The sequence below is a fragment of the Parasteatoda tepidariorum genome, chromosome 8, assembly GCF_043381705.1.
Source record: "Parasteatoda tepidariorum isolate YZ-2023 chromosome 8, CAS_Ptep_4.0, whole genome shotgun sequence".
Taxonomy (NCBI): Eukaryota; Metazoa; Arthropoda; class Arachnida; order Araneae; family Theridiidae; genus Parasteatoda; species Parasteatoda tepidariorum.
The window spans coordinates 84,777,815-84,801,975 of record NC_092211.1 but is presented as its reverse complement, the minus strand read 5'-3'; the positions used below and the strand labels follow the sequence as shown (position 1 = coordinate 84,801,975).

The 24,161-nt window shown below is 29.3% G+C and overlaps 2 protein-coding genes and 1 long non-coding RNA gene across 3 annotated transcripts; 2 read left to right on the top strand and 1 right to left on the bottom strand.

The window, feature by feature from the left end:
* The first annotated feature begins 429 nt into the window (after nucleotides 1-429).
* On the top strand, nucleotides 430-3,169 carry LOC122270159 (uncharacterized). The gene is made up of 2 exons (XR_006225635.2): nucleotides 430-823; nucleotides 2,504-3,169. It is a non-coding gene; the product is annotated as an uncharacterized lncRNA (long non-coding RNA).
* A 5,377-nt stretch (nucleotides 3,170-8,546) lies between these two features.
* LOC107448094 (cyclin-A1) lies at nucleotides 8,547-11,597 on the bottom strand. The gene has a single exon (XM_016063185.4). It carries the CDS (start codon nucleotides 11,595-11,597, stop codon nucleotides 10,446-10,448), a length of 1,152 nt encoding a protein of 383 aa, XP_015918671.1. The 3' UTR covers nucleotides 8,547-10,445.
* Nucleotides 11,598-12,368: 771 nt separating this feature from the next.
* On the top strand, nucleotides 12,369-14,076 carry LOC107448095 (palmitoyl-protein thioesterase 1-like). Its single transcript, XM_016063186.4, has one exon. It carries the CDS (start codon nucleotides 12,439-12,441, stop codon nucleotides 13,384-13,386), a length of 948 nt encoding a protein of 315 aa, XP_015918672.2. The 5' UTR covers nucleotides 12,369-12,438; the 3' UTR covers nucleotides 13,387-14,076.
* Nucleotides 14,077-24,161: the final 10,085 nt, after the last annotated feature.

Here is a 24,161-nt window from a genome sequence, read left to right as displayed (position 1 = left end):
CAGTGCTTCAGGGTTTGCACCATCTTCACATAGTCTAACACATATAGCGAGAGTCTCAGCATCTAAGCCTGTATTCATTAAATTTGCCATTTCTTGTAACTGGCCAAATATTTCTTGAGCTTCTAAAACACTGCGCGAACGATCAGAATCTGCCATGATCAGAAACCACTTTAAGTACGATTAAAAATAATATTTCTTCAATTTAAGCAATAAATCGGAATTTTATTCAACCACTGCTGTCGTTAAGAGACATTTAAATTCAGTAAAATGATCAATTCATTAAAAATTTGAAAGCTGATTTAGGAGTACTGATGAAAACATTATACTATATAAAAATTTATGCTTATAGCTTACACCTATGCATTTTCACTTCAGTTAATGATTCTTGGCACTGTTGCTTTCTGAATCGTACTCTTGTTTATAACCGTCGTTATACTTTCAGTAAATAAATGTAAATAAACAAATGTGACCTGCTCCGATTACATTTCAATGAATTTTATTTTATTTACTGAACATTAACTTCATATGATGTCATATTGCGCTGCATTTGGATGCAATAACGCTAAAATTAAACCCAACTGCAAAGAAAAATCGTTTTTTGCGTTTCCAGTTCATAATAAAGTGCAATTACTATTGTGGTTACTCAATGTCAGGCGTGCTAATTTCGTTCCAACCAAATATACTGTTCTGTGTTCTGACCATTTTGAAGAAGAATGTTTTAAGCATAAAAATTTTACAAAGAGAAGATTACTAAAGAAGGGAGCTATTCCTACAAAATTTATCTTTTCAAAGAGCAAGGACTGAAAGCACGAAAACCAGTGCAGTAAGTATCAGTATCTGGGAAACAATTTTATTATCAAATAATTTGAATCGAGATAAAAATTTTCAATAGGAAGATATATATGTATCTAGCTGATACGTATACTGACTAGTCTACAATCGCTATGGCGCCAACGGGGTTTTAAACGTGCTAAAATTAATAATATGCATATTATTAGACTACGAGTTAGTCAGTTCTGGGATGTTTTTTTTTTTCTAGTGTCTCGCGGGCCACTGCTTCAACAAAAGTAGGCCTTTATTTTTGTGTAGGTACCAGTACGGAAATCTTGCCTTTCCTATTCATTATTTCGTGTTTTCAAGAGAAAATCTTGAACTGTGGTAGAGCCAAGTCTTGGCAACTTCTGAACGGCAATCCAATAGAGACTAAAAATAAAAACATGACAGAAGAGGATCAATTCATAGGGTATAACTCTTAATCACTTCTAGAAAAACCTCTGCACAGTTTATAAAAAATTTATTTGGCAATTGTTGTTGGCGGAACAGTTTACGATATTGATTGTTAATTGAAGTTATCGAAGAAGTTAATTAAAGAATCGATTGTTGATTGTTATTATATAAACATGTATATATCACCTAATGAAAATAAACCATAATACTTTTTTAAAATGTAGTCTTCACTACTGAATTTTATAAAATGTACTCCAATCTTTTTTCCTATTTCGGAAAAGTGTTTAAAATATTTAAAGTGCCCTTCTTTTTAAAATGGCTATTGCTACCTAGATAATTATCGATTGCATTGCAAGGAACAATATAAATATTTACAGTAAATCAGTAATAAGTTGAAGAAAGGAAGTTATAATAGATCGCTATGTCCCTAAAAATATATTAAATAATCGAATTGTGTATAACAATTGATCATCATCAAAATAATAATATCCTCATAAAATGTCAATCTAATATTGAATTTATCCAGCATAAAAGTTTAGCAACGTAATCCAATATTAATCTGTTATGCAGTGAGCAATCAAATCTTTGTTTTATTATCATTAATTTTGAATCAATAGAGGGTTATTTTCATTTAATATACAAGATGTTCATTGAAAATTCTATTTGAAAATATATGTTTTAAGTGCAGAAGACCAGCGGGACTAAATTTCATCTAAGATGGATTATATCTCTAGGTCAATCTTTTCATACATTGCCATTCATACATTTTACATCGAGCTGTGATGGCTCAGGGGATAGAGCGTTCGCCTTCCAATGAGGTAAACCGGGTTCAAATCCCAGACATGGCTAGTCGATACGAATTCTGCATCCGACTTGCACCGACCGCAGTGCTGACGTGAAATATCCTCAGTGGTAGATGGATCATGGGTTAGATTAATAACCCTGGGAAGTTTCCGTGGTTTTCCTCTCCATGTAACGCAAATGCGGGTTAGTTCCATCCATAAGTCCTATACGAAGGCAAATTTCTCTCATTAGTTGATCCAGGAGTTCCCTTGTCTTCTGGATTGAGTTCAAAATTACATGGCTACGAAGTTGAACATTAGTAGTCGTAAACCCCAAAACATTGGGTCGGCTGTTCAACGACGGTTATAATATATAAAATAAAATGCATACTACATTTACTTGGAAAGAATTTTTTACAAAAATATTTGTTGTTTTTATCTTTGATTCAATTACTATATTCTCTATTTGACTAAATCATAATACTGTGTTTCAGATTTTAATCGTGTTTCAAGTGCAGAAGATCAGCAGGACAAAATTTCATGGAAGGTTGATTGTATTTCAAGTTCATTCTTTTTATGCATTTCATCTTTTTACCCAGCATCAGAAGGTTCAGATTCTTCTGAATCTCTTGGTGAAGTATAACACAAAGATCGAAGAAACCATGTGTTATTGAATATAATATGAAATGTTTCAGAATAAATTGCCAGCTAATGGCACAACAGAGAAAATGTTTTATGAAACGTACAAACAGATGTTGTATTTCTAAAAGATGGAAGAGGAAGACATGGAAAGTTAAAACAGCTGATGAAATAAAACAAAGATTTAGAAACTACATACCGCAGCATCCTGCACACCAATAGTAACTAAATCTTCCTCTATTTCTTTCTAATACGTATAGATTGTATAAAAATCAATGATATAATGCAGGGTTTAAACTACAATTTTGAGACTTGTAAGCTGTGAAATGTTTATAGATAATTTGTATATTTTAGTGTATATATTGATTTATTAGATAGTGTGTTACACACTGTATATTTTTTGATAAGGAAAATAATATTTGAATTGACACACCATTATTGTACAAAGCCTTTATTAACTGGTCAATTTAAAAAAGTTTTAGTTTAAAAGCATTTTTGTAATAAAATTACTGTTGAATGTATTCAAAGTGTGACTTCTTATTGTACTATACAAATGAAATTCATAAACTAGTTATGTAACTGTGTTTGTTATTTTCAACTGATATTGTTGTTGCAAAATTGTTTAAATTTAAGATTTTTCACAAAAAAGGTTTGACAGATACTAATAAGTAATGAGTTTATTTTATTAAAATGTAAAAAATAAGGTTTTTTTAAAAAATTCTTTCAGCATAAGTTAAGGTTTTTACTAATATAGGCATTACAGCAAAAAAAAAGGTATTTACAATTATTCTTATTCTATTTAAAAATGAAAATTTTGCATATTATATTGGAATCTTTCAATCATAAGCCAGGACCTAAGACTAACCGTCTCACAAAGGCCAGAGTAACCTCATTTTTGGATTATTCAATTATTTTGATAAAAATTTAATACAATTCATGTGTTAGACTATCGTAGTCCATTGCACTGAGAGACATAGTGGCTCAAGAGATGGAGCGCTTTACTCCTGAAGAGGTGACCTGGGTATAAATCCCAGCTATGGCTGGCCGATAAAAATTCCGCATCCGGCTCAAACTGATCACTGTGCTGGAGTGAAATATCCTCAGTGGTAGGCAAACCGCGGGTTAGAGCCCCCTTGTCGTCCGGGTAATTGTGGGAGTTTTTTGTTGTTGGTTTCTTTTCATGTTGGGTTACGTCTCTCCAAAGACAAATATATCCCAATACTTGATCCAGAAGTTCCCTTGTCTTCTAGATTGGGGGCAAAATTAAAAGGCAATGGAGTTAAACATTGGTAGTCATTAATTAAAAATTGGATCAGCTGTTCAACAGGGGAAAAAATATTTTGCACAAGAATCTGTTAATGAAATGACACTTCAAATAACCAAAACAATCTTTATATCATATTTGAAAGATAAAAAAAACATTAGATTTGAAAAACGCAACAAAAACTTTAATTTTGTTTTTATGACCTTTGAGGACCAAACTATTTATTTTAACTCATAATCAGCCTTCTCAAGAACATTGCGGTAGCTTCATTTTATTAAGCCTAGAAGGTATTATTACTTTTTTGTTCTCATCTCACAGGTAAAAAATATCAATAATGTCTTTCCTATCAGGCTTGATTTTAGGTTGATTAATGTATCATCAAAAAAAAAAATAAATAAATAAAAATAATTATGACGCTTTGGTTACAGGATACTGAAAGTGATACTATTTTGATACTTACCTTATTTTTGTCAAGTAACTCAATTTGTTCATAATGGACAGTATGGAAGTAATTAATTTACGAAATCTGTTTACCCTAATTAAAATGAAATACAGTGAACTCTTGCTACTGCAATATCCGATACAACAATAACTCCCTCTATTACGATAATGTTTCGTGTTTCCTTTCATATGAATTAATGTTATTCTCTTCTTAATATTACAATATTTTCTTAAGAAATAAACCCCTGTAAAACTTTTTTTTTTCCTCCAAATTTCAACCTTATTTTCTTCATTTCTTAATGGTTTTCAAATAATATAAAAAGACTCTTATCTTTTGCCATTTTTCCACTTTTTTGACAAGAAAAGACTCACTGTGTGTGGACCACTTAGAATTGCCTCCATTATCTCTTAAGAAGTCACAGACTCCTATATGCATGAGTCACAAACACATTAACACCTGAAAGAGAATTTTTTCGGTAGAGCACCATTCACAAACGAAAATCATTTTCCTACTTGGAACTCAATGCATACTTTGTTGGTTGACTTAACAGTCAGAATCATGAATAAACAAACAAAAATATCGGATTATTTTCGATAAAAACAGTTTTCAGGTATGTTTGCGATCTTATTTTATTTCAATTGTTTTTAATGTTAAACCATATCTGCAAGTGAATATATACATTTATAGTTAAAACATAGATAGCATTAAAATTTAAAAAAAATCTTATTGTGTCCCTAAAGTATGTAGGCCTTTGATATAGCAATAGATTCCTCTACAACAACATATTCATTTGGTCCCCAAAATATTGTTGTAGCGAGGTTTTACTGTATTTAAATTCTAAAAATATTTCCAGTACAACATTAATTATAACAGGTCATGAAATTTCAATTCTAAAAGTACTAGCCAGACAAAACTTTTTGCTTATCTCTCTTTTCATAAAAAATAATTTTCCAAAATGTTAACGGATGTAATATGAAGAACTTTTTGGTAACCAAAACCATAAAAATTATATGGACTGAAAAATTTTAACATATTTATTGTAAAGTAATAATATACCTATTTTGAGAAAATTAAAAATAAAAAAATCAACACAAAAATATGGTAAATAATAAAATATTTTCAAAAATTGTCACTAAAAATCATTTATGACAGGTAAATTTTTATATATATTTTTCCCCATATGTTCAAAAAACAATTTCTCTGTTGTAAATTTTGGGCTATAAGTTGTATCTAAATTACAAAATCCATAAAAACCATTACCCATAGTTAAATTTCAATTTGAATTTAATAAAAACATGCATTTAATAGTACTTGTACTAAAAGTTATTTAAATTAAGTTAACATTTTCAACTATGTCATACAGAGAAAGTTTCACGAAGAAAAAAATGGTTCATAAACAGATAAAGGTCTGTTAGAATAAATTTACAATAGTGGTAAAGATAATGTTCGAATCTTGACTTCCTGTAAAGTTTATAGAGGGAGAAGAGCCTTGCGGTTTCATCATAAAAAAAGCTCGCTTTGATGTGGCTTAAGCTTACCACATTGCACTACTGACCGAACATGTGTTATTTTCGTTAAAGACGGCTGGCAGAAAAGCTCTTTTCCATAGATTGCAACGAGGACAGTATTTTTATGAGAACTTGCTTTTTTATTTGTGAAACTACCGTTTTTCCTGAAGTTGAACTTGTGAAGGTACCGCTAAACGACAGTAAATTTACCCTGGTAGAGTACTGTGAATAAATAGTGCAAAAAATAAGTAAAAAGAGAAAGCTCCTCTCCAACCCAATAGCGGTTGGAAGGAGGTAAATAGAAAAAAACGCAATTGAAAAACCTCTGCTGCTGTGCCCCTAAATATTCATTTTTCTTTTGTGCACAAGGACCGCATCGAACCTTGGGAGACCGGTCTATATTATGTCTACTGAAGCTGGCCTTCCCCTATGTATATTCTTTGGTAAGAAGTCCCCTTAGAATTTGCATCGACATTGTGCATATATTAAGGGGATTTTTAAAAAGTTTTTTTACTCCCTAAAAAGGTACCATTTAGGATGAAATAAATATTTGGAAAGTTTCAACTCAGTAAAACAATATTTGAACCTCGTCTCAGATTGTCAAAATTTGAAGAAAATAAATAAATAAATAAAATCTCAAAAAACTGCAAATTTTTTTGCAATAAAATACAAACCTTTGGTTGTAGAAACACAAATCTTTACTAGTTTTATAGATAGTACTTTTAACTTCATCTTTTATAGCTAAACCTTATTAGTAAAGCAAATAGATTAAAAGCTACCAGTGAAATAAATTTTTTAATTGTGGAAAAAATGTGTACTTTTTGCTAATAATGGCAAAAGTAAAATAGATATTAAAAACTTTATTATTATTAAGATCCTCATTTTCAAATCCATGCATGGAAAATTTTTTAGTACAGTAGGGAACCGATTATCCGGAACGATCGGGACCATCGCTATTCCGGATAACTGATTTTTCTGGTTTTCTGAATCGCTACAAAAAGTAGTTTTTTTTATTGTTAAACCCAACTAAAAAAAATATATATATTAGGAAATAATCTTAAAAAGAAGAAAAAACGATGAAGTAATACAGTAATGATTATTTCAAATGATGGTATGGTTAACATCTTTCAAAAAAGAAAGAAAAATCCTAAAATCTTAGGAGGAAAAAAAAATTTTTTTTTTTAAATGGCGGGGAAATTTTATCGAATTTCGTTCTGGTTTTTTGTCACATTAAAAAAAAAAAAACTAACATCAGCCTTAACATTTCCTCATACCACTATGTAATTAAAATTAGTAATATATAATAAAAATTGAATTCAAGATTTTCTTAATCAAATAATTTTAAAATAGAGTTATCAATAATCTCGAAATGAAGTAATTTTCATGGATGTAATCTAATTGTTGATTTTCATCTATGATTTTGAAATTTAGATGACTCGATAATTGTGAAATTACAACTTACCCATGTGATTTATTAATGCAGTTCCTAAAAATAGTAAGTAAACGTATGACCCTTGAATTTATTCATATAATTTGATAATAAAAAAATTAATTCTTTACAATAGAATATCCACAGTACAGTAAATACTGTGGGTCCTGTAATGTGTCTGAATTATGTATGTAAAATTAGTTGATGTTCTCCACTAAATTGGAACTATCAAATTTTGAAGATATAATTAAAAATAAGGAATATTCAGAAAAAATATTTTTTAGCAGAACTACGAACCCTGTGTATATAATAGGTCCTATTTTTTACTAATAAATTTAGAATTAGTAAGACTTAAAAATTTTTTAACAAAATTGGTGGATGGCTAAGTTGAAAAGGTTGGGGACTAATAATGGTATCTGCTTGTTTGATAACAAATTTCCTTCTCATTTATAATTATAAATGTTAAATATATTGATTTAGACTTCAATTTGAACAACTTAAGTTAACATATCAAATATTTTAAATATATTTCAACTAATTATTAAATATATTTTCAAATAATAACTTATTTTTTTCAACTAAGATTTATAATTAAATTACCTACCAATAAAAACTATTACACCTTTATAGTAACTAATTTAATTAATCTCTATGGATTTTAAGATCACATGTGTGATTCATAATATTGAATTTTAAGAAAGTGAAAATACAAATCGCGATAGTGGATTTTTTAATTATGTAAATATGAATGATTTTTCGATCGTGTGAATATGAACACAGATGTGATATTAAAATATTGTGAATATGAAGTTTCAAATATTATGAATGTCGAAAATCCGAAATAATCAAATTGGCAGAAGAATAACATTTAACAATGAAAGTTTGAATTTTAGATGGAACTTTTGCCAAATTATAGGTTTTAATTCGTGGAAGTACACGAATTCAAAACAATATATTTATATATATACCATACGCTGAGCTCTGCTATTACTCTTTAGATCAGGAAAATTGATACGAAAAACCCAGAATGCAATCACCACTTTTATAAGTCACAAATAAATAGGAATGTATGAAATGCTTTCTGTAATAGAGTTATAAGCAGAGTTAAATCAAACTATTCCTTAGAGCTGTTTTCAAATAAGTAGTTACAACCTTCCTGAATTTTTGCTTGATATGAACACCACACTCAGAAAAATCTTATTTCTTACGTGATACATTTTAAAAACAAACTAAATTAATTTCACCACTCAATTCATATAATTTCACAAACTTTATTATTTAAAATAAGCCAAAATTTACAATGTACATTTGATTTCCATCAACTTAAAAGATACAAAAACTAAAATAATTTATTAAATCAATTTTAAAATCTGTCTTTATGATCCCATAACTGATTTTAAAAAAGAAATTGCCATTACAAATATTCAGTAGACATTTCTTTTGCAGTATTTTACAATCTTCAAAATGCATACACAAAAAATATTCTGAAATTTCCCTAAAATTCTTTTTAGTTTTCATAGAAATGATATGCGAGATATATATCTTCTTGTCAAACTATCATTTTAAAAAAATATTTCAAAGAAAAACAATTCAAACTTAACTGATTTACAAAAGATCTAATATTGTCGAAAATTATGAAAAAATTTATTGAAAGAAAATGTGATAAGCTAATTATTAACAATAAAATAAAAATTAAGCCACCTACATTACAACATTGGTACTTGATAAACATGCAAGAGGTGGTATTAAAGACTTTTGCTGCATACAAAATAATAGCAATCATTTTCAGCCTACATACAAGCGAGACTATAATTTTGAATTTAATTTACTTCCACAATAACCTTATCCTTTTATATACAAAATTTTGCCTTTCAACCTAATATCTCACTAGCCTAAAATATTACAAATTGTTAAAATAATCAGCAGTTCATAACCAAAGCAAGAACAATAAGATTTGTGAAACTAATTTCACTTAAATACTTCGCTAATAAAATTTAAGCTCTGTAGCAAATACAAATCCCTTGATATTAACATATTTAGAAACAAAAGCAAATACCACACTATAAAACTATGAGTTGACTCGCATACAGTTGAGATTCAACATTTGTTAATATTTACAAACATATAAAACATTTTCTTTCTTTTCGTACTTTCAACCTGCTATATACAAAAACTGATTTTAGATCAATTAAACAGTACAGTCTACTTAATTATCAATTTGGTTATCTAGACAAAAACCGTGAAAGAGTGATTGATTTAAACACATTAAGTATTTGCTTAAAATGAGCTTGTTGCTATCTTCTATTAATCACCAGTTTTTTCTCCCTCCAGTCTTTAAAACCCATATTCACAGGTCAGAAAAATTCAAATGAATTATGTCAACATATTATACACTGCATGAGAATTTATTTAGCATTAACTAATCATTTTCGTTGAAAATGAACATGACAAGACTATTTTCACACTGAAGCTAATAATTGCAGTTTGTTTGAATTGAGCATATTACCACTAAATAGGTCAGAATTGAACAATACTAAATTGCGAATCTAATTAAGCCATTACTGTTCCAGTTGAATACAACTAACCTTAGCGAAAACCTTTAGCTGCAATGTTAGTTTTATTCTTTTCAAAAGAATACAAGACGATAATACTTATTTAGTGAATTAATTTGTCCATTCTGTCGGCATAGCGGAATAAATTGCAATCAAAACAGAAATTGCTCCCGAATAAGTTACAGATGAATATATTTACTTCTGTGTGAAAACATGTGAATTTTAGCTACAGGAAATATTTCTAGAAATTTACTATCTAATGCTGCCACATTCTTACCAAATAGAGTACATTGTTAAACCACCATCTGTCTCGAAACGGCTTTTATTTCTGTAGCCCACTTAATACCTGTTAAATTAGACTAAATAATTACTGCTTCTTCTATGTTATTTTTGTCCCATGTTGAGTCTTGAAAAACACATTGTATTAGCAACAAGTAATTAAAAAACCAAGAAGCTCCATGCCTGCTAAGCTGTCTTATTCAAGTGAAGGCCAAGACGCTTGATAACAGCAATTTAGTTATTTCAATAGTACACTTAAATAATGAATGACTAAATAAATCAGTCAAATCCAAGTGAGATTTAACAGTTCTGAACACATAGCTTTAGTTACAGATTATTAAAATTTCTGGTAGCTCAATCTCAGCAACTCTCAAAAAGTTTGGGTGGCTGTATTTTTCAGATATGCTTCCTGCTGATTTTCCTGCCACATCACGCGCTTTGTTAAACAAACTATTAATAGCTGGCTTCAAATCATCGAGCGTATACCCCGTCATGTTGAGCTCGTCGATCCACATGATGTAGCCCAAAATATATCGAGCGAGACAATAAGCCGCAACACCGAGGAGGCTCGGTAAAAAGGAAAGGAATGGTTCGTTATCTAGAAGAGCAAGCTCACACAAATATTGACCAAGGTAGAGTAGCTTTTTTGGAGATCTTGTCAAACTATATACCAAACTCATAAAGGAAAGTGCCGTTGGACCCCCTACATAGAAATGTAACCTATCCATGATTATCTGCTCCATACGTAGTATGTGTTTCTTGGTGTAAGTGTTATCCGTAATCCAGGCATACATTTTCAATTCCTGTGCATTAACTTCTTCATATTTGGCTGTGATAAATAAACAAGCGATTCCAACTAGTTGAAGTTTACCTTTGGTAACAGTTGTACAGGACAAAAATCTATCAGTTAACGAGACAGCAAGATGTACAGCTTCACTGGAAAATTCAAACTGTATGCCAACATCTACAAGCCAGTCAACCAAGATGGCTCGCATGTTTGAGTTTATATCCATTTGTAGACTCATGTACTTTGAATTTGGTTTGTATTTCTGCTCAATTCTTCTTAGGTGCATAAAATTGTCGTCTTTGTAGGGAGAATCGTGACACAGGTAGTCTATGGCTTCGTTTTCTAGACTGCCTTCAAACAGTGGAGGCGGAGGAGGTGGAAAATTTTCAATATCCAAGTTTTCATTATTATCTTCGTTAAACAGACGGAAAGCTGGCTTTTCCGGCTGCTTTTCTTCCTTCACTTTCACATTATAGCTTTCATCATTGTCAGAGAAAATTGAAAATGATTGCACCGGGTTCGCTTTTAAGACACTAGGTTCATATGTACTGAAATACTGATTTGTTTCGAGTTCATCTTTCGCACGCGGCAATTTTTGGTTTCCATTTATAAGCGACAAAGGAGCCCTTTCTTTAGGACGCAATCCTGTTTCCATTTGTCCTTGTTTATATGACGTGTAAAAAGCCATTTTAAGTTAATAATCTTTCACAACGTAATTAGCCACTTCAAATTAAGTCTTTTACAGCCAAGTTATAAATACTTTCTGAATTTATTCTCACAGTGTAGGTAGGGGTGAGATAACAAATGATGATACAGAATTTCTAAAAGAAGTGAATAAAATACTTTACGCATAAAAAATTCAGATACTTCAGACACTTCAAACTCCCGCTTGCTTTAGCATTGGCGCTATTTTTACTAGTTTTTTCTTTTTTAAGATATTCGCAGTTAACAGTGAAGATTTTAAAACCAACTGAAATATTGCAAATTTTGATTGGTGCATTTTGATCACATGATCATAAATATCTACCAAAAGTATAACTTGCAATGAATTTTTATAATTAAAATGTAAATATTGTGAGTGAAAAATGTTCCTTAAAATTCTCTAATGAGACACAATATAAAACCCTTTAAAAAATAAATAATATTTTATACTTAAGTACGAACTGAAGTGAGTTACCCGGAATCACGTTGATTTTTGTTAGTAAACAGATATTTGTAAACATAAGGAAGACAACGGGCAAAACAGAATTTGAAATCGAACTAAATCTGAATTTGAACTAAAATTAGCCTACAATTAATAAACTTATTCAAAAAACTCAAAGCTTTGGCAATTGTTTGTCTGATGTAATATAACTTGCACTTAATTATCTTTCTCACGACCAACCTAGAGATAACCACTTCATCAATCTCGTGATCTAAATTGTGATAATTTTTTTCTTTTTACACATTTTATCTCACATCATAAATGGAATAACCAAACCTAATTCTCTGAGAAAAAATTATTATTTTTGAAAAACTAGTAACAATAGATGTACGCTATGTTTCAGAAAACTCTATTCATTATTTTACCTATACTTCTTAAATTCAGTTGCATAGAAGCTATTAAGAGCATTGATTTTGTAAAAAATGACCAAAATGCGAATGGATTAGTGCCTATTGTTTTGTGGCATGGTATGGGTGATAGCTGCTGTAATCCCATGAGCATGGGCAGCATACAGAAATTCCTTCAGCAAAGCATCCCAGGTGTCTATGTGAAATCGTTAGAAATAGGTTCTAATGAACTTACAGATATGGAAAATAGCTATTTAATGAGTGTTAATGATCAAGTTGCTATGGCATGTCGAATCATTGCAAATGACAGCAGTTTGAAAGATGGCTACAATGCTATTGGCTTTTCCCAAGGAGGTCAGTTTTTGAGAGCTGTAGCACAGCGTTGTCCCAATCCCCCAATGAAAAATCTTATTTCATTTGGTGGTCAACACCAAGGAGTATATGGATTTCCTAGGTGTCCTGGAGAGAGCGCTAAATTCTGCGACTATGTCCGCAGGATATTAAATGAAGGAGCCTATGTGGATTGGATTCAGCGACATTTGGCTCAGGCTCAGTATTGGCATGATCCCCTGCAAGAGGCTAAATATAAAGCTAAAAGTTTGTTTTTAGCAGAAATCAATAATGAAAATGTGAAAAATGAAACCTACAAAAACAACCTGAAAAAGCTTGAGAATATTGTACTTGTTATGTTTACTGAAGATAAAATGGTAGATCCCAAAGAATCGGAGTGGTTTGGTTTTTATACACCCGGGCAGTCGAAAGAAATTCTTAGTTTGCAGGACAGTCCATTGTATAAGGAAGATTGGTTGGGTTTGAAAGAGATGGATGGGAAAGGACAATTACACTTTTTGAAAACTGTTGGTGATCATTTGCAAATAGACTTAACATGGTTTAAAACAAATATTATTGAGAAATTTCTTAAATAAAATACATTTTCACGCTTCTTAGCATATGATGCAGCTTAATGTAATTTATAATTAATGTTTTGTTATTATCATTTAAGCTTTTCAAAAGTATTTTTATTGATTTCTTGTTATATTCATATATTTGTAATTTTTATATTCATGTTTTTGTAAATCTGTCAGCTTATACTTTTTTGTCAAAAAAAATTTTTTTTTTCTATTTTTAAGGTAGTAACATTTATCTTTTCATACATGTATCTTGTATTTTAAAATTTTTTATCTACCTCAACGCATTAATAATTCAAATCTACTTCTATAAGATGCATTAGTTTAGCAAAATTATTTTTAAATGTTGCCAAAATCCATAAAATATGATTCAATTTTTTAAAAATATTGTATTTAATTTTTTGTTTTATTCATTTATTTGAAATTTTTATATTTATGTTGGAGTAAATCTGTGTAGCTGCCAGCTTGTATTATTGAAGAAGCTTTTTCTTGATAATAGCATATATAAACATGTTTCTATGTATCTTGTTGACAAAATAATAACTCAATGACACTTGTATAATATCTATTCACCTGATAGATCTGCTTTTAATTGATAAATGAATTTTTTCTTTGAGAATCATATTTTATTACCGCTTTGTAAACTCTTCTGCAATGGCCATGCAAATGTATAGCTATTTAGAAATAAACTGATGAATGTGACGAAAACGTTTTTTGTTCTTTTCCATATTTAAGTAGGTACTCTTTTCACCAATAATATGTCCTTTTAAACTTTGCTCATGAAGCAAAATGATACTTTTACTTTTATGTATCTTTGCTATAATAATATGAGTTTGTTATGTTTTCATTAATGTCTGTAACATTGAAGAATAGTAAATGTTTAATAATAATTAGTTATAAGTTGAAAAGTGTATGTCTAATGATAGTATTTAAGATCAAATGCTAAAAAAAATTATATTTTGTGTCTTAATTGTTAACAATTTTGAGCTCAATGTTTTTAATTTTGGAAATAATCATCAAATTAAACACTTTGAAGTAACTGTATGAAAGTAATGACATAAGTTTTTAGTGTGAGCTTTAACTGTAGTTTTTTTAATGAAGTGAGTGCATTGAATTAAAAATAAATTGGGTTCATATAGAACAGAGATAATAGACACTTCCTAAATATTTATTCAATTCTACAGACAAATATTTTGTGCTTAATTAACTTGTTTTAAGGAAAAACCATCTGACACAGATCTCAATACTTTAATTCGAGTTCTGTGTCAGATGCTTCTTCCTGAAAGCAAGTGTTTAATTCATAATTTATGTTCTATTCTAGATTAATAAAATGTTTGTATGCTATTAAAAAACCACATTTCGAAAAATAACAATAAAATTTACTAATTATGATACTTAGTGATGCAATTCTGGCGGTTCATGCTCAGAAATTCTTATAAATGTTCTAAAAGTATGCATGATTTTGTTAATCTTAATGATTTGTTAATTTTGATATCCTAAATAAATTTCAATCTTTCAAAGATTGAAAATAATTGATAAAATAATGCAATACATTATTATTATTATTCCACTATTTTTTATTTTACACTTTTTGTTTTCTTAAATATCCTGACCCGTTTTCATCAATGGTTTTTAAATTATTTGATTCAAGTTACATCACTGGATATTTTGACCAGTGGATAATGATAGGTAACTTAATAAATTGCAAATTTTTATTACTTTGTACTAGGTGAGAATAATCTTTTTTAGGGGAGTGCTACAGTAAGAAATATTTTGGCTATTGGACACATTGAATTCATATTTTTTGTCAGATAACATGACACTAATACATTTATTCTGTACTATAATTTGAAAACAAAATACGGTGAATTCTTTCGAGCGAGACCACTTTCCGTTGCACAGTAAAATGGTCGTTGATAAAAATTGGTCGTTCTTAGAGATTGACTCCATTGATTTCAAAATTGTTATTGAAAGTTCATGTTTTCATAAAAATGATTTTAGTTTTAGTCGGTGTCATTTTCTGGGTGCCGAAATGCCACTTCTGTTGGTGACATGAAAAGACGTAACGATGAATGAAATATAGCATCTATAAAAAGTATCCCAACTGATATAAATGTGTATAAAAACAAATTTACCAATTATGAATGATAAAGCTATTTTAAATAAATAAACAACTATATTTTTTTTGTTTAAGATTGCATTTCTCATAAAAATGAGATAGCTTTAGATGAAAAGAGGTTTGTTTAAGATGCTTGTTTTTATCTAAAGTTTTTTTTCTTCCCAATTTAACTTTCAATTCAAAAGGTAAATCATTGATAGCATTGTCTTTAGTGCACTCTGACTGCAACATGAGGTTATGTTGTCAAAAAGAGCTCTCAAAATAAAAGCCTCATAAATATTTTGAATACATTTTAATCTACTTATTTGTTTTGTTAAATTTTTTGTTTTTATATTTTTTCGCGTTTCCTTATTTGACTTTTTCCGCATTTGGTGCCGTTTTTTGCCCGGTCGCTGGGAGGGGCTTTACTAGTCTCTCCTAAAGACTTTTCTTCAACACAAAGTCTACGGAAAAAATTCTGTATCTCCCAAAAGTGGTCGTAAATAGAGGTGGTCTTTTTTGGAGGTTTCACTGTGTCTATCTTTCTTTAAAATTCATAAAGTAAAGCATATTTTATATTTATGTGAGTTGTTAGGATGGGTGTTAGACTTTTGTAATATGGCCAGTTTATATTTTTGTATGCTTAATTATTAACTTTTATTGGCACTTTATATTTATTAACATTTATTGGCACTTTTAAATAACCAAGGTAATTATAATACAAGCTTAAGTAGTTCGGTTCATCATCAATAGAGGGCGACACCAAATGCTCACCCCTCCAGGATGATGGTTGAGTCCTGTTGTCTGGACCAATTGGAGAGGACCGCTGTCAGCGCCACCGCCTGCAAACTAAGGCAGAAAAACCATTTTTTCNATTTTCCATTAAAAAAAATGATAAAAAGCGTTATCAAAACGCCTCGTGTTTAATCAGTTTTTGGAAAAGGTAATGGTGTGAATTCCAATTCAAGGAATGAAAACAAATTAAAATCCAATTTTCCTTGATTCCTAAGGATGTATTTGTAAATACTATTCAACCCATTTCAAAACTTCTAAGCAATTATTAGGAAACTATTTTTATAGGAATTATTCTTTCTCACAATTCATATTCATTCATATTTTCATTTCATATTCAATTGGTTGAATGAAACAGAAAGAAAAAAATCTAATGCTATCGAAAAATCTAATGTTCGCAAAATATTTTTACAACGAAAATATGATAGGTTGTAATTAATGTTGAAAAAAAGTTTTAAATTACAAAATCAATATTTTTTTTTTGTAGCAAATTTTTTAAGGAAATCGCGTCCAAAATAATGCATCTTTGTATTTAATCGTAGAATTCTTAGATATAGGTACTAAATAATAATATCAAATAAGTAAGTAAATTAAATAAATTTCTTTCTTTTTCTTTTGTAACATGAAATGTTTAGGGGAATCGTATCCAAAACAATGTTTATTTGTAATTTGATCGTAGATATAAATACATATTAAATACTAAATTATGATAATATTAAATGAGCAAATAATATTAAATAAACAAATTAATTAAATTTATTTCGTTTTTATTGTAACATAAAATTTTTAGGGCAATCGCATCCAAAACAATGTTTATTTGTGATATAATCGTAGAATTCTTAGATATAGATACTTAATAGCTAATAAATAATAATAATATTAAATAAGTAAATTAATTAAATAAATTTCTTTTATATCGTGACATAGAAGTTTAGGGGGATCGCATCCAAAACAATGTTTTGTAATTTAATTGCAAAATTCTTAGATACAACTACTTTATAGATACTAAATAATAATATTCAATATGTAAATAAATTAAATAATTACCTAAATAAATAAATTTTTTGTTATTTTTATATTTTTCTTCTTCCATTTTTTTAATATTTTTATCCATTTTGTGCAATCCGGTCTTCATCAAGTTCACATTTTCCAAAGTTAGTTTTAATCTTATAAAATATTTTGGAACACATTCAAATATGCCAAGAATATCTAATACTACAATTAAAATTAATTAGCAATAAAAATGCAGAATATTTGATTTCAAACATAATATTGTGACGTCAAAAAATTAACTATAGAGCCATGTCACTGTTTTCTCTATTCGCTGTAACATTTTAGAAAGCTATTATAATATTAAAATTATTTATAAATACAACTTCACATCATGATTTTTACAATTGTCAATTTTTTTTAAATAATATTCAGGCAGTATCTGTATATTTCTAATATTCAGCAGTATATTAAATAATAACTTAATAATATGTTTTAAATATGTTTAAAAAAATATTTTCATAAATAGAAATTTAGCATATACAATCGTTAAATTATTTAAATAAAATTTCAAATTTTTATTAACAATAATAGCATATCTTACGCTAAAGGAAGAAAATATATGAATAGATTGTTCATTTAAATTTCTAATAACATATTTTGAAAATAAATTTTCTGTTCAGTGGTAAATTAAGCATTCATAAATAGAAAATGTGGATATTTCATACAGTATTAATACTAATCATCAATAAAACGATTGAAAGATTCTTATATAACTTTTGTACAAATTGTAAGGTGACCGAAAATTATTAAAACGATTTTTTTGCGTGGATGAAACTTGAAAATTGGGAATGGAATTAAATTGAAAATGAAGGAGAACTTCCTCATAGCATAATCCTCTCATGATCTGTTTAGATCTTGATTTTTTTTCCAACAATGGAAACCTTATTTCCTACTCTAGAATTATCTAAACTCCCTTTTCTCTTGACTTTGATTTTAAATAACTTATGGAGGTAAAAGAGAATTCGCCGTCAAGGGTTTCTAACTTGATATAACCTTCTTTTCAGCGTCTAGAGAGCTTGTGACGTCAGAAATTTGGCTCTCCAAAAAGGGAAGTTTGTCTACGATAAGAACTCCCCCCGCCACAAAGTCTGAGACTGTCTGCTGGGATGGAAAACCGAATAGCGCATTTTAGGGTAGTTCTGTAAATATGTACGAGTACAAATTTATATTTTTTCTACGCAAGACGCTTATACCTTCTAATTGAAGAAATTAAATTTTCCTCCATCAAATTAACCTCATTATTTTGAAAAAAGATAGAGTTTTCAGGTATCATTTATGAAGTAAAAATAGCTTAGGCATTAATTTTTCAGAAAAATAATTTATTATTGGACTATCTATTTACGAAGACAAAACTTTTGCATTGTCTTCAAAAGTTAACTAAATCTTTAAACCCTTAACGATCTTAATATTTTCCAGAAAACGGTCATAAAAGTGCCTATTCTTTTATTCGAGAAAATTATATATATAAAAAAAGTGTATATACAGTATATATATGTATTCTTTTTCGATTTTTGGAATTTTTTGTCTTGCAATTTAAAACTCCATGTGTCTATGTAACTCAGATTATGTACACAATATTAAAGTGTAAAGCATTAATATGTATTAAAGTGTAAAGCATAAGTGGCTGAGCTTATAGTACGAAATACATATCTCAATTACATATATATGGTTCTGACATTTTGTTTTAAATAAACTATCTCCCAGCTATATTAAAAGATAGTTTGGTGCAGCCATCTAGTGTGTAAAATAAGAAATAAAAAAATTACGGGCACAAGAGATTTAGATATTTAAACCTGTATACTGCATTTGAATGCTTTAGCCTGGAAATATCACAGGCACGAGAAAGAGAAGACTAAAGCTCGCCCGTGATTTTGAAGGGAGCGGGAGGAAAGAGGTTAAATTGTGGCCGTTGAGATATTTCGAAAGCGTTTAGGGGGGGGTAGTGGGAGTTTGTGCATAGCTTATTATTACGTACAAAAAAGAGGAAAGGTATGATATAAGCGATGCTTACTTAAGACGTTAAAATCGTCTTTTTTTCAATTCTATTTATTTCCAAACTCAAAAAGTGTAACAAAAATGGAAAAATGAATTTGGAGAATTTTAAATTTATAATTTAAGTTTAATTTGGGTAGGGAAAAAATTGGAAAAAAAACTTTTTTCTTGAGTTTCTACGGACTACCAAATAGGACTACTCTGTGATTTCAGAATACTACTTTAGATTACAAAAGAAAAACACAAGAAATTGCGAACTTTTATAAAATACATTAAAACTTAATTTTATGCTAAGTTAAATTATTTATTTACATTTATTTCTAAAATTAGATGTGCACTACATTAAAAGTCAAAGCAAAATCAAACAACAAGGAGAGGGTATTGGAAATTTCTTACGTATGGTGGAAAGGTTTTTGTAGTTTTCTAATTTACTGAGTCGTTTAAATTTGCATGAAACATGTCTTCGTTAGATTTGCATGACCACTTTTTATTATGCTTTATTTTAGATTAAAAACAACACCATTAACAGTTTTAGACTAAGTATTTTTACTTAAATTGTTTATATGCCATATCAAAGCTTAAATCCGTCCCGCCCTCATCGGGGATCATACAGTGAAGGATGAGGAAATTAATTTATATATAGAACACCTTAGTATTTGTATCTAGAACATATATATATATATAGAACTTAGAATTTATATATAGAACACACAGAGCCGGATTATACCTTTCGTAGGCCCTAGGCATAGCCGTTTTGGGACCCTCCCCTCCTTCCCCTACTCCTCCCCTCTTTTCAAAATATATGCTAAAATTTTCTTGCATATTTTTTTCTACATTTTTATTAATATGGATTTTAATTTACAAATTTGTTTATCGAACTTTATCTGCAATACCGACATACTGCCGATATTGCAGTTGATATCGATAATACCATTATGATTAGTTCGATCGATAACTATGTAAACACTTCACGTCAACAATACAACAACAAACCAGCAAAGAAAACAGTGAAATTGATAGTGAGATTAATTACAAGAAATATTTATACAGTAGAGAACCAATTATCTGGGATGCTCGGGACCATCGCTATCCCGGATGTCTGAATTTCCCAGTTTTCTGGATCGACCAAAAAGTGTCATTAATCGATGTTTTATCGAACCCGAATTACAAGGAAATTACACAAAAATTTGTCAGAATCTGAGATTAAACTAAAAGCGCAAAATTTGGTGAAAATTTACTCATCCGATTTAGAGAAAAACTTTGTAGATGAATTTTTACTATTTTCAAATTTATATGAACATAAATCTGCACAAGAAATGTTGAAGGCTCAAATTAAAGATAAACTTGTGAATACTTTTCCTAACGTTCACATTGCATTAAGAATATATTTGTCGATTCTTGGATCAAATGCAGAAGGAGAAAGATCTTTCTCCAGATTAAAATTGATAAAAAATTATTTGCGTTCAACAATGAATCAAGATCGTTTGGCATCGCTCGCACTTATGTCTATTGAATACGACATTTTGCGTAGTTTGGAATTCGACAGCATAATACAAGATTTCGTTGAAGCCAAAAATCGCAAAAAAGTATTATATTAGATCATGAGATTCTGCAAAATAATTTATTACCGAAAAATATTATATTTTTATTTGTATCTCCATAATTTTGTGCAAAATACACTTGTTTTTAAAGCTAAATTATTTTCGTCAAAAAATTTTTTTCTCCCCAGTTTTTCGTAGGCCCCTGAATTTCGTTCGAATTGGACTTAAGTTCGTTACGTACGTACGGGAGTTCGAATCAGGCTGCCAGAGATTCCCTGTGTAAAAAATAATGAGTGGTGGACGTTAATCTGTCGGGTCATTAAGTTCTCCATGTTCCCATATCAAATTATACTTCTAAGGGTACTGGAATGGAGATTGATCATTCTCCGGTTTAAATCAAAATTACGATCTGTGGATGAATGGATGGGTGTATGAATGGGTTCGCCCTATACACAGGTGTGACGTATGGGTGCTGCAGAAGTCGAATTCTTTGCCATAGATGGCGCCACTGGGAAACAAGAACAATCGCACCCCCAGGGCTTCAATGGCCTACAATAACAACAATAAGTAAAATGTTTTACTGGATTTTTTTTAAAGGATTTGAATTGGAAAAGAAGCCTTTTGCAATGTAAAATTTTGTTTTCTTTTCAAGTAAAAAAAATGCTTCAAGTCAAAAATTACGTTTAAATAAATTATTCATTTTTTTTAATCCTGTACTAATATTTTTTGAATTGCTAAAATAGTTCTAGAGATAAAGTGATATATGATATGGGGGGATATAGTGATATGGGTTGAGTGCTTTCTTAGTTTAACTATTTGGATCAGATTTTGCTGGCTATTATTTATAATTTCAATCAAAAGTATCAATCTATCATAAAACATAGATGTATTTCTCAAGAGAAAGTACAGTAAAAGTCCGTTATAACGAACTACTTTTTTTTCTATTATGGACCACTGTTTTGATTTAAGGCTGTTTTTCAAGGGCTCCGTCACATGGAATGATGTTTTTTTTTTGAAAAATATGTTTGCAACTACTGTAAGTTTGGAGCAGTTACTTAGGACTGTAGTATTAGATCACGTTTAGCCAATTTTTAGCCAGCGCTGTCTACACTTATTTTGAAAACGGCGAAATATGGAGAAACGTCCCAGTTTCGTAAAAAAGAAAAGCTTTTGTGGACTAATTTTTTAATATTTAAAATCTTACTCCTATGCTGCATTACCTGGGCTCAAAAAATTTGCAAAAACCTGAGAATAAGGCAGCGACTTTGATAATTTTCATCTAGTTGGAAAGATGTCGCAAAAAAAATAAATAAATTAAAATTGGCAAATTTTTTAAAAAAAAGTAGCATCTTTTAAAATATTTAAGTTATTTGTTCGTTTTGAAGCCCAAATAATTCTTCACAGCAAGATGATATATAAAGTTTAACCTTAATCATCGCTTTGCATCAAGTGAAGGGCACTTAAACTGACCTTAGAAAAACAGTTAAATTACATATCTGGAGCAGATTGTAGGCTGCGAATTACCTTCTCTTCATATACGACAGAAATGTCTAGAACATTAAATGCTTGAAAATTAAGTTTCCAAATCGTAACAAGTTTTTGTAATAAAATAAAATAAAGTGTAATATCATTTGATGTCATTAATAACTGTAAATGTTAATTTCAATTGTAAGTTGCCTTTTAGGAAAATAAGAGAGTACGACAGATGTGTAATCAACAAAAAGTGCATTTGTGCAAGACAGAAATTTTTAAAAATTGGCTGCAGAACTATTCTCTTGTTAGGAAGAACCCGGTAGTCGTACATGATTTGCTTTATTAAAATTAATTCTATAAGGGAAGTGATGTTCGTTTTTCTCTTTTTTGTATTGATATAGATACCAGAAATTAATAAAAATGCTAAAAAGGCCTTTCATTTAAAAAAATTTCATATAATATTACTCAATTAAGTAGCAGGTTAAGTCTAAAGTCCATTCTAATGAACCCATTTTGGAAAACTATTTTAATTTCAAATACATATCTTTAGAGTAGATTATTTTTGTTCATAAATTGTGGGCGGAATTTCGTAGCTTTGTAATTATTATAATTTGAGTAAAAAATAGGACTCTGTGTTAAAAAATAATGAGTTACTCTGGAGAAAGTTCATTGAAAGTTCATTATAATGAACTTATTTTGGAGAACTTATTTTGATTTTAAATACACAGATATAGAGTAGATTATTTTTGTTTATAAATTGTGGACTGAATTACGTAGCTTTTCAATTATTGTAATTTGAGTCAGAAATATGAATCTGTGTTAAAAAAATATTGTGTTTCTCTTGAGAAATTTTAGTATAAAGTTCTTTTTAACGAAACTTTTTTTGACACAACTGTTTTGATTTTAAATACATATCTTTAGAGTAGACTATTTTTGCTTATAAACTGTAGGTGGAATATGTAGCTTTGTAGTTTATAAAAGACGGAATTTTTTAGTACAAAAATGTTTGAGCAACACGTTTCTAAATCGTAACAAGTTTTAATAAGAAAAAATGAAAGCGGAATAACTTTTGTCTTTATTGGTAATAATGAATGTAATTTTAAAGTTATAATTTAGAGAATGGTCTCATATCCTAAAAATGCCAATTTCCGCGATACGACCTGTACTAATATTAATTTCTTTTTTAAATTATTGCGTCCGAATAGAACAATTCGACATAAAATGAAGAAAAAATGAGAAATAAAACATTTAATAAAGGGATAATTACGAAAGGAATTTGTTAATTTATAATCATAAACCATTGAAAAATTTTATTACTTTAAATTTTTTTTATTTACCCAAAATAGATGAAGAAAAATTCTTTACTTTTGGAAAATCATCGTCTGATGGATATACTCCTAGCCCGCCATGAAGCTACGTTTATGATCTGGACTTGGCGTTCTAAACTAACCTGCAACTGTTCTAACTTCTTAATTATTCAAATTTAGATTTTTTTTTGTTGAAAATTCTGAAGATGAAATGTTTCGCATCATTTAGCAATTCTTAAAAATGTGTTTCATACAATTTAGCACAAAATACGTTAATATGATACTATAATAGACCTTACAAAAACCTGATTGTTGTGAAATTGCAATTTTAAATTCAAACTAAACCTTAATTCATAAAGGGAAAATTCATGAGTTATTCTCACCGGAACAAAACGTTCTAGAGGAAAAATCTGTAATATCAGCGAAAACAAACTAATATTGCGAAGTTTTTCAGGCAAATTGTTATGATAATGAAATTTGTTGACCACCTACTGTGACCACCACAGTACCCAAAAAAATGACCAAAATATCGATATT